Genomic DNA, 11,079 nt, shown 5'->3' on the forward strand with positions numbered 1-11,079 from the left:
GCCATCAAAAACAGCTAATTTTTTTGTATTTTTGGTAGAGACAAGATTTCACCATGTTGCCCAGGCTGGTCTTGAACTCCGGAACTCAGGCGATCCACTCACCTTGGCCTCCCAAAGTGCTGGGATTACAGCATGAGCCACCACCTTGTTTTAAAAATCTGTAACTTTAAGACAAGAGATGGGGCGCAGTGGCTCATGCCTGTAATCCCAGCACTTTGTGAGGTGGAGGCGGGAGGATCATGAGGTCAGGAGATGGAGACCATCCTGGTTAACACTGTGAAACCCTGTCTCTACTAAAAATACTAAAAATTAGCTGGGCGTGGTGGCGGGCGCCTGTAGTCCCAGCTACTCGGGAGGCTGTGGCAGGAGAATGGGGTGAACCCGGGAGGTGGAGCTTGCAGTGAGCCGAGATAGCACCACTGCACTCCAGCCTGGGCAACAGAGCAAGGCTCCGTCTCAAAAAAAGAACAGATTATTCTAAAAGTTATATCAAAGGCAAAGAAGCGGACGTAGCTAAAACAATTTTTAAAAAGAATTAAATGAGGCCTGGCGCGGTGGCTCACACCTGTAATCCCAGCACTTTGGGAGGCCGAGGAAGGCAGATCAGTTGAGGTCAGGAATTCGAGACCAGCCTGGCCAACATGGCGAAACCTCGTTTCTACTAAAAATACAAAAATTAGCCAGGCGTGATGGTGTGTGCCTGTAATCCCAGCTACTAGGCAGGCTGAGGCAGAAGAATCACCTGAGCCGGAGGCACGGAGGTTGCAGTGAGTTGAGATCATTCATGCCACTGCACTACAGCCTGGGCAACAGAGCGAGACTGTCTCAAAAAAAAAAAAAGAAAGAAAGAAAGAAAAGAAAAAGAAGAGAAAAAGAATTACATGAATTAAAAGACTGTGTGGTATTGGCAGAGGGCTAAATATACAGATCAACGAAACAATATAGAAAACCCAGTAGTAGACCCACACAAATATACCCAACTGATTTTTCTTTTTTCTTTTCTTTTCTTTTCTTTTCTTTCTTTTTTTTTTTTTTTTTTTTTTTTTTTTTTTTTTGAGACAGGGGCTCTCACTCTGTTGCCCATGCTGGAGTGCAACAGTGCAATCATAGTTCACCGCAGCCTCGAACTCCTGGGCTCAAGCAATCCTCCTGTCTCAGCATAGCAGGCTAATTTATTTATTTATTTATTTTCCTGAAACAGAGTTTCGCTCTTGTCGCCCAGGCTGGAGTGCAATGGCGCGATCTCAGCTCATGGTAACCTCTGCCTCCCAGGTTCAAGCAGTTCTCCTGACTCAACCTCCTGAGTAGCTGGGATTACAGGTGCATGCCACCAGGCCCAGCTAATTTTTGTATTTTTAGTAGGGACTGGGTTGCACCATGTTGGCCAGGCTGGTCTCGAACTCCTGACCTCAGATGATCCGACCGTCTCAGCCTCCCAAAGTGCTGGGATTACAAGTGTGAGCCACTGAGCCCAGCAAATTTTTAAATATTTTATAGAGACAGGGGTCTCACTATATTGCCCAGTCTGGTCTCCCTGCCTCAATTGATCCTCCCGCTTTGGCCTCACAAAGTGCTAGGACTGTAAATATGAGCCACTATACCTGGCCTCCAACTGCTTTTTTTTTTTTTTTTTTAAGGTACAAAAGCATTCAAAGGCAGAAAGAGCTTTTCCAACATATATTGTTGAATAAACTGGACATCCATAGGGGAAAAAAACCGACCAAAAAAACACAAAACAAAACCTCAACCTAAGTTTCATACCTTAATATCTTATACCAAAACTAACTCAAAATGGATCACCAACTTAAATGCGAAATGTAAAATCTTTAGAAGAAAACATAGGAGAAAATCTTCATGATCTAGGGTATACAAAGACAACACCAAAAGCATACTCTATAAAAGGAAAAACTGAAATTTTAGATTTCATTAAAATTAAGCTCTGCAAAAGACCCTGTTAAAAGGATGAAAAGACAAGCTACCAACTAAAAGAAAAATATCTGCAAACCACATACCCAACAAAGGACTATTATCTAGAATGTATAAAGAACTCTCAAAAGTCAACAGTTAAAACAAAAAAATCCAATGAGAAAATGCTAAAACAAGCAAAAATTCATGAAGGGACATCTCATCAAAGACGATATACAGATGGCAAGTAAGCTCATAAAAACATTTTCTACATCATTAGCCATGAGGGAGATACAAATTAAAACCAAAATTAGATATCATTACGCACCTATCAGAATGACTAAAAAATAGTTGACGACATCAGCCAGGTGCAGTGGCTCACACCTATGATCCCAACACTTTGGAAGTCTGAGGTGGCAGATCACTTGAGGTCAGGAGTCTGAGCCCAGTCTGGCCAACATGGCAAAACCCCATCTCTACTAAAAATACAAAATTAGCTGAGCATGGTGGCGCATGCCTGTAATCCCAGCTACCCAGGTGGCTGAGGCATGAGAATCACTTGAACCCAGGTGGCAGAGGTTGCAGTGAGCCGAGATTGTACCACAGCACTCCAGCCTGGGTGACACAGGGAGACCCTGTCTCAAAAGAAAAACAAAAAGAACAAGAAAAGAACGAACGAACCCAGGTCATTTGTCCTGTAGAGTATTCGCAAAGTCTGAATTTGCACCTTTGAGGTACCATTTAATGTCTCCTGTATTTCCTGTAAATTAGTCGTTACCTCTAATCACATTCAGACTGAAGTTTGCTCATTTGTTTTTGGTATGGCCACTTCATGCAAGGTGGAGTTATATACTCTATGATCAGGAAAACATGTTTATCTCTGTTTTTATGATGAATAACAGCCATTTTTTTTTGTTTATACAGAGATAGGCTCTTACTATGTTGTCCAGACTGGTTTTGAACTCCTGGGCTTAAGCAATCCTCCCACCTCAGCCTCCCAAAATGCTGGGATTACAGGTATGAACCACTGTGTCCTGCCACAGTCATTGTTGACCATTGCCTAGATATATTAATTCATTTGGAATTATAAGATGCTGATATTCTAATTATATTATCCCTTCTTAATTTATTTACTGGAATGCTTCTATAAAGAGAAATATCCCCCTCATCTTAAGATACAGTTCCCATAAGAAAACCAAGATAAACACTTGATTCTTTCCAATTATTAGCAGTTTTTAAAATAATGAGTTGATCTGCCAGCATTCTCCAACAATGACCAGTGATTTTTAAGTATCATTGTGTTTTTAAGTATCATTGTGAATTCATGGATTTAAGCATATTTTATGAATTTCAATCCATTGCAGATAGTATCCATTTTGATACTTAAATTGTCCCATCTTTGGCCAGTGGGAACTACTCTAGTTGGCTCCTAAGTTCTTTTGTTACAATCCTAACACTCTTTGAAAGCTTCCTTGCCTATCTTGGACAATACCTGCCCCAAACCTGAAATCAGCCACTTACCCAAGGAGTTGTTGGTTGGTTCCTTTTAACAGGAAATGGTATTTACATAGCACAATTTGAATACTAGAGGTGTTTATTTTTACTGGATCATTGTTTCCAGGCCTTTTCAGGATAAAGCTAGGAAATTTTAAGGATAAGATACACCATGAGCTCAGAGTTATATTTGCAATTTAAATTCAAAATTACAGAGTTTTCTCTTAACTTCATCAATCATAAATATGTATCTCTTTATTCCACACCAAAAATTCTGGTTCTCAGAGACACCAAAATTATTAATCATTTGTTTTATCTCATGATATACCTAAAATAATCTCAGAATAACAATAGCAACACTATCACCATAATATGACTATTTAAAAATATTTTTGCATTTCTTTTTCAGCATTATAGTATATTTCACTTGGGCTGTCATAGTCAAATTATTATGTTTTAAAGTCACTTGAATCGTTTGGTTAGAAGCATCCTGAGAAGAGTGCTATGTGGGCCTCTAGATTCTGTATTAAAATAGAGCCAACTGGTAAAGATGGCTTAGTGACTATGATGGTTAATACTGAGTGTGAATTTGATTGGATTGAAGGATACAAAGTATTGATCCTGGGTGTGTCTGTGAGGGTGTTGCCAAAAGAAATTAACATTTGAGTCAGTGGGCTAGGAAACGCAGATCTACCCTTAATCTGGGTGAGCACAATCTAATCTACTGCCAGCACAGCTAGAATAAAAAGCAGGCAGAAAAATATGAGAGACTGGCCTAGCCTTCCAGCCTACATCTTTCTCCCATGCTGGATGCTTCCTGCCCTCGAACATCAGACTCCAAGTTCTTCAATTTTGAGACTGAGACTGGCTCTCCTTGCTCCTCAAGCTTGCAGACAGCCCATTGTGGGACCCTGTGATCGTGTAAGTTAATACTTAATAAATTTCCCTTTATATATGTCTACCTATGTAGAGATCCATGTCTATATAGATATTAATAAATCTAGAGAGACAGAAAGGAGACTGGTGATGACCAGTCTAGATGGTTAGACAGATATGGATATAGATATAGATCTCTATATAGATAGATATAGATATAGATATATATCCTATTAGTTCTGTCCCTCTAGAGAACCCTAATACAGTGACCCTATTTGGAATTGGTCCTTGTGTTACACTTGGCAAGTACTAAAAGATGATGATCTCAGATATGCCTATGGCTGCAAAAACATGACATGGCTAAATTCCTTGGTTGCAATATCTCTTGTTGTTTTTTTTTTTTTTTTTTTGAGACAGAGTCTCGCTCGTCGCCCAGGCTGGAGTGCAGTGGTGCGATCTCGGCTCACTGCAAGCTCCACCTCCAGGGTTCATGCCATTCTCCTGCCTCAGCCTCCAGAGTAGCTGGGACTACAGGCGCCCGCCACCATGCCCAACTAATTTTTTGTATTTTTGGTAGAGATGGGGTTTCACCGTGTTAGCCAGGATGGTCTCGATCTCCTGACCTCGTGATCCGCCCGTCTCGGCCTCCCAAAGTGCTGGGATTACAGGCATGAGCCACCGCACCCAGCCTATCTCTTTTCTTTTTTAAGGGGGGTGGGGGGGGTCTCACTCTGTTGCCCAGGTTGGAATGCAATGGCACTATCATAGCTCACTTCAGCCTCAAACTCCTGGGCTCAAGTGACCCTCCTGCCTCAGCTCCCAAAGTGCTGAGATTTTGCAATATTTTAAGGTCACAATATTATGTTATTCCACAAAAGTATCTGTCTGAGGCTAGGCATGGTGGTTCATACTTGTAATCCCAGCACTCTGAGAGGCTGAGATGGAAGGACTGATTGAGGCCAGGAGTTCAAGACCAGCCTGGTCAACACAGTAAGACCTCATCGAAAGAAAGAGAAAAGAAAAGAAAAGAAAGAGGGAGGGAAGGAGGGAGGGAGGGAGGGAGGGAAGGAAGGAAGCGGGGGGAGGGAGGAAGGGAGGAAGGGAGGAAGGAAGGAAGGAAGAAAGGAAGGAAGGAAGGAAGGAAGGAAAAAAAGTATCTTTTTGAATCTTTTTCTATTTCTCCAAGTCTTTCTTTCTTTCGAAAAATTATATTTCCATTCTTTCTTCACCTCTTTGCCTTTGTTAACCTTCTCTCCAAGCAACTCAGGAGCCTTTATTTTTTGTGTATTGATGAGGGAGAGGAAGAGGAATTGCTGTACAAACTAAAGTAATGAAAATGGAGTAGGTAGGAGGATAGACAGCTGCAAGGATCTGAGCTGGATAGACTGAACAAACCCTCATCCTAAGCAACTCACAGCTCAGATTTCTTCTCTGGACAGCTGGCTTTTTTCGTCCTTCTGAAATACTCTGCAAAGATAGGGGAGGGGCTGTGAACTACTTCGGCTATGGATCTTATTTAAAGTCAGCTACCTCCTAGATACTATCTGTAGAACCTAAATGTAATATTCAGCATAGCAGGGATGAAGATGGTAAATGAAAGGTATCCAACTGCCCAACTGCCCACTGTAATTTTTAAAGGCCAGGAGCTCATCGTTACTAAAAATGCTGGAGGGCTGCCTGGAGTAGGCAGTGACCACAGAGTCACACAAGCTGGAATTGGATATTCGACTTGTCTGTCATATTTCTCTCCTCCCTCCCTGTCTTGGCACCCAATACTCCATATTCTTTCTAATCCTCCAACCCTCCCCACTCCCCCAACTCCCACACCCTACCCCCACCAACGTTCCTGGAATTTTGGACTCAGCTATTTTTAAAACCGTCAACTCAGTAGCCACCTCCCTCCCTGCTCAGCTGTCCAGTACTCTGGCCAGCCATATACTCCCCCTTCCCCCTACACCAAACCTTCTCTGGCTCCCTGACCTCAGTGAGACAGCAGCCGGCCTGGGGACCTGGGGGAGACATGGAGAAAGAGACGGAGGACCCCCTGGCTGGAGCTGACCCACAGAGTAGGGAATCATGGCTGGAGAATTGGATAGCAGAGTAATGTTTGACCTCTGGAAACAGTAAGTCAAAATGAAATTGCAATTCCTTTAATAAGCTTTTATATTGAAGTTAGACTTTTATAAAATTACAAACACCTACTTGGATGTCTCTCGTCCAAATGCTGGGATCTCTCCCTACCAAGGTGCCCCAATCTCCATTTCTCTTTCTGTCTTCTTTCTGGCCTCTGGCCTCTAGTTATTTGAAGTTTAATTCTCTGTCTCTCCTCTGGCAGTCTTAGCCCTCTCTTTACCTTATTACCTCAAGACTTCTGATGAAGTTTTACAAAGAGTTCCCTACATCCTCTATTCCGTAGTTTTCTTACCAAGGCCAAATATGACCTCTCAGACCTCACTGACACCCTCCTATCCTGCCCCCACTTAGCAATGCCCTTCACATTGAGATTCCAAGGGTGGGGGCTGCTCCTTTAAATTATTTCTCCCCACAACTCTAGTCCCTCCATTCTATTCTCCCTCTTGCAGGACTCTTCCCCAATCATATCCTTACCCATAAGACAGGAGAGTTAGTCAGGAGGGATTTAGCCCCTCCCCAACTCCTGTCCTCAAAAAAAAATCTTGAGAACTTCAGGATTTGAAAAGGAGAGATTAATGGCAAGAGCGGTTCTTCAGTGAAATTTGGGAAAATACAAGAACTGTTGACTTAGAAAAAACAAATATTGATTTGCATGTTTGGTTTGCATCCCATTATTCCATGAGAGAGGGAGATTAAAATTGCAGCTCGTTAGAGCTGATGAAAAGAGATCGGTTCCCTTTTCGTTTGAATACTGATGTTCTAGAGGGGATGGGTATGCCACCCTTACTCCTTCTTGTGTTCTTCTGACACAAAGAAGGCAAAGAAATGTATGACTCCTAGAAGGCATCTCCTGCTAATGGAGAGGAACAAGTAAGAAGTATGTTTCTGAAATATTTTCAGGTCCTAATTTTATTAGGGTACCCACTAGGATTACTGGTATCTGATCTAGCCCCATGATTCCTCCATCTTTGACATATCTGCTGTTTGGTAGCTCAGGATGGAGCAATACAGTGGACTCCGGCCCCTTGAGTTCATTCAACCTTCCCTCCACCCCCACCTAGGGGTATTGCACAAGGGCCCTAAAAGTGGCCACAGGAACAGGGCAAAGAGGCTTCACTGCCACACTTATAGTTTGAGGAGCCCCAATCTCCCCAAATTCCAATCTGCTCATCCTTTTCTTGATCTCCCCAGATTCGCTTCACATTATCCTGACCAGTCTTCAACTCTTCTCTCTCTCTCCATGTCCAGCCAAATTTCTTTTTTCAGTCACTTACAGGGCTTCCGGTCAAAATTCACTAGGTAGGAGGGTCATCAGCTGGGAAGAACCGGCGCCTGGGGAACCTGGCTGGATAGGTATGGGGGAGCCAGGCCAGTCCCCTAGTCCCAGGTCCTCCCATGGCAGTCCCCCAACTCTAAGCACTCTCACTCTCCTGCTGCTCCTCTGTGGACATGGTAAGGAAGGGCCAGGGAAGGGTTTGGGGAAATCTAGAGGGTAGGCTGCTATGTAAGGGTGGGCATGTGAGCCTGAATGAGTGAGGAGAGATGTGCGCTGAGAGTCGCGGTCACTCGCCCTGCTCTCAAATAGGAATATTTTATTGCCCGTTCAGTTTGGGGAAGGCCACTGGGGAAGCCCTTGGTCGACAGGCAGAAGAGATGTGGCGGGCTTACACATTTTTAGTAAGACAGCCGAGAGAAGTAGGGACAAGGGGGTTGGGGGCTGGGGAAAGCCCTTAGTTAGGTTTTAGGAAGACTGGAATCCCCTGATGAGATTTGGAAGAGTTATGAGCAAACTACACTCCGATAGAGCAGAGGTCTGAGGACCGTCTCACAATCCTCTCCCTTCTGTCTTTAGCTCATTCTCAATGCAAGATCCTCCGCTGCAATGCTGAGTATGTATCGTCCACTCTGAGCCTTAGAGGTGGCGGTTCATCAGGAGCACTTCGAGGAGGAGGAGGAGGAGGCCGGGGTGGAGGGGTGGGCTCTGGCGGCCTCTGTCGAGCCCTCCGCTCCTATGCGCTCTGCACTCGGCGCACCGCCCGCACCTGCCGTGGGGACCTCGCCTTCCATTCGGCGGTACATGGCATCGAAGACCTGATGATCCAGCACAACTGCTCGCGCCAGGGCCCTACAGCCCCTCCCCCGCCCCGGGGCCCCGCCCTTCCAGGCGCCGGCTCCGGCCTCCCTGCCCCGGACCCTTGTGACTATGAAGGCCGGTTTTCCCGGCTGCATGGTCGTCCCCCGGGGTTCTTGCATTGCGCTTCTTTCGGGGACCCCCATGTGCGCAGCTTCCACCACCATTTTCACACATGCCGTGTCCAAGGAGCTTGGCCTCTACTGGATAATGACTTCCTCTTTGTCCAAGCCACCAGCTCCCCCATGGCGTTGGGGGCCAACGCTACCGCCACCCGGAAGGTCAGGCACTCAATCTTCCTTCCGATCTACCTCATCAGATTCTTCCACGGGCACCATTCCCCCCCATCCCCACTAGTCAACAGCAGTGCTCCTTAATTCCCTTTTCTTCCTTAACCTCTCCCCCATCTTGAATCACTCCCTTCTACCAAACACTTGGAGCTGTAAACCACTTCCCCTTGATGAGAATTTCACTCAAATGCAGAAAACATTGAAGAGAGCAGACCTGAGGAGTTTCAGAAGGGAAACTTTTCCCTCTCCTAGGAAGTTGCCAAGATTAAGTAGAGAGAGGGGTTAAGTAGGGATGAGGTGATACTGGAACGTAAATAGGAGAAGCGATCAAGGATTGAGGGCCATAATAGTCCTGCATCTCTACTTGGATCAGATCCCTAACTATGTATGAGGTCTGATTGGGGGGAAGATGCACTGAACCCAAAATGAACTGTTTTCCCTCTTGCCCTCACAGCTCACCATCATATTTAAGAACATGCAGGAATGCATTGATCAGAAGGTCTATCAGGCTGAGGTGGATAATCTTCCTGCAGCCTTTGAAGATGGTTCTATCAATGGAGGTGACCGACCTGGGGGATCCAGTTTGTCAATTCAAACTGCTAACCCTGGGAACCATGTGGAGATCCAAGCTGCCTACATTGGCACAACTATAATCATTCGGCAGACAGCTGGGCAGCTCTCCTTCTCCATCAAGGTAGCGGAGGATGTGGCCATGGCCTTCTCAGCTGAACAGGACCTGCAGCTCTGTGTTGGGGGGTGCCCTCCAAGTCAGCGACTCTCTCGATCAGAGCGCAGTCGTCGGGGAGCTATAACCATTGATACTGCCAGACGGCTGTGTAAGGAAGGGCTTCCAGTGGAAGATGCTTACTTCCATTCCTGTGTCTTTGATGTTTTAATTTCTGGTGATCCCAACTTTACTGTAGCAGCTCAGGCAGCACTGGAGGATGCCCGAGCCTTCCTGCCAGACTTAGAGAAGCTGCATCTCTTCCCCTCAGATGCTGGGGTTTCTCTTTCCTCAGCAACCCTCCTAGCCCCACTCTTTTCTGGGCTCTTTGTTCTGTGGCTTTGCATTCAGTAAGGAAGCCATCAGTCCTATTACTAGTTTGGAAATGATTTGGGGATAGAGATTGGCATAGAAGAATGTAAAGAATCATTAAAGGAAGCAGGGCCCAGAAGACACATGAAACAATGACATTATCCAGAGTCAGATGAGGCTGCAGTCCAGGGTTGAAAAGGATCACAGAATAAGGATTCTGGGCAAGGTTTCTGCATTCCAGACCTCTTCGCCAAATTTTCCGGCCCCATTTACAGTAAACAAATTGTTCTAATCCATTCACTGCAGATTTCAGCCTATAAGCTTAGAGGTCACGAAGGTTTTAACAATCAGTAAAGATTTAAGAGTTGAGATTTTTAAGAGGCAAGAGCTGAAAGCAGAAGACATGATCATTAGCCATAAGAAACTCAAAGGAAGAAGAAATAATTAGGGAAAGAAGTCTATTTGATGAATATGTGTGTGTAAGGTATGTTCTGCTTTCTTGGTTCAAAAACGAAGCGGGCGTTGTCTAGCTCTTAGGTGAAGGGAGTCTCTGCTTTGGAAGAACGGCACAGGTAGGACAGAAGTATCATCCCTACCCCCTAACTAATCTGTTATTAAAGCTACAAATTCTTCACACATCCTCTGTTGCCTATGTTGAATCTCTTTACAGATGCTTGAAATGGAATAAATGCAATGTGTTCACTCCACTGAAAGAGGGCTGGGAAGTATCAGATACTGTTTCCATCTCAGGGAGTTTACAGGCTATTGTGGTGAGACAACACCATTCACATGAAAGAGTGATGAGTGTGTAATTATTCACTAAATCCTACAGTACGGTGCGTTCAGATGGGAAGATGGTAGATTTGAACTAAAGTAATAAGAATAATAAAAGGTAACAGAGAAGATGGGATTTGAAGTGAGCTTTGAAGACTGGGTAAGATTCAAATTGTTAACGATCTTCCAGGCAACAAAAACCATCTGGAGTTATGCATAGATTCATGATTCCATGAGGAAATGAACAAAACTCAAATGCAGTAGACAAGGAGTAATGGGACAGGAGGTTAGATAGGCAGAGGCCAGAGTATGAAGCACCTTAAAAAGGGGGTAAGGGGTTTAAATTTGATTAAGAGTTAACACTTATTGAAGCTTAAAATCTGCCAGGCAATGTTTTAAGCACTTTTAAAATATCGACTTAATTCTCATAGCTCTCTAAG

General features: G+C 44.5%; 1 protein-coding gene across 5 annotated transcripts; it reads left to right on the top strand.

Annotated features, from left to right (window-relative positions):
- The first annotated feature begins 6,150 nt into the window (after positions 1–6,150).
- On the top strand, positions 6,151–10,502 carry HJV (hemojuvelin BMP co-receptor). Of its 5 annotated transcripts, none has more exons than XM_023198661.1 (4): positions 6,151–6,398; positions 7,675–7,860; positions 8,261–8,820; positions 9,284–10,502. In XM_023198661.1, the coding sequence occupies exons 2-4, from the start codon at positions 7,764–7,766 to the stop codon at positions 9,905–9,907; spliced, it is 1,281 nt and encodes a 426-aa protein (XP_023054429.1). In that variant the 5' UTR covers positions 6,151–6,398; positions 7,675–7,763; the 3' UTR covers positions 9,908–10,502. The 5 variants fall into 5 exon arrangements, with proteins under 5 accessions (XP_023054429.1, XP_023054430.1, XP_023054433.1 ...); XM_023198665.2 differs by having other exon boundaries at positions 6,238–6,398; positions 8,261–8,297; XM_023198662.2 differs by lacking the exon at positions 7,675–7,860 and having other exon boundaries at positions 6,231–6,398.
- Positions 10,503–11,079: the final 577 nt, after the last annotated feature.

This window comes from Piliocolobus tephrosceles, chromosome 1 (genome assembly GCF_002776525.5).
Source record: "Piliocolobus tephrosceles isolate RC106 chromosome 1, ASM277652v3, whole genome shotgun sequence".
Lineage (NCBI taxonomy): Eukaryota > Metazoa > Chordata > Mammalia > Primates > Cercopithecidae > Piliocolobus > Piliocolobus tephrosceles.

Bases quoted from the DNA above. Each gene is read 5' to 3' on its own strand.
- HJV (XM_023198661.1), top strand. From the start codon at position 7,764: ATGGGGGAGCCAGGCCAGTCCCCTAGTCCCAGGTCCTCCCATGGCAGT. The intron at 7,861-8,260 runs GTAAGGAAGGGC...TTCTGTCTTTAG, and splicing joins GCTGCTCCTCTGTGGACATG to CTCATTCTCAATGCAAGATC. The intron at 8,821-9,283 runs GTCAGGCACTCA...TTGCCCTCACAG, and splicing joins ACGCTACCGCCACCCGGAAG to CTCACCATCATATTTAAGAA.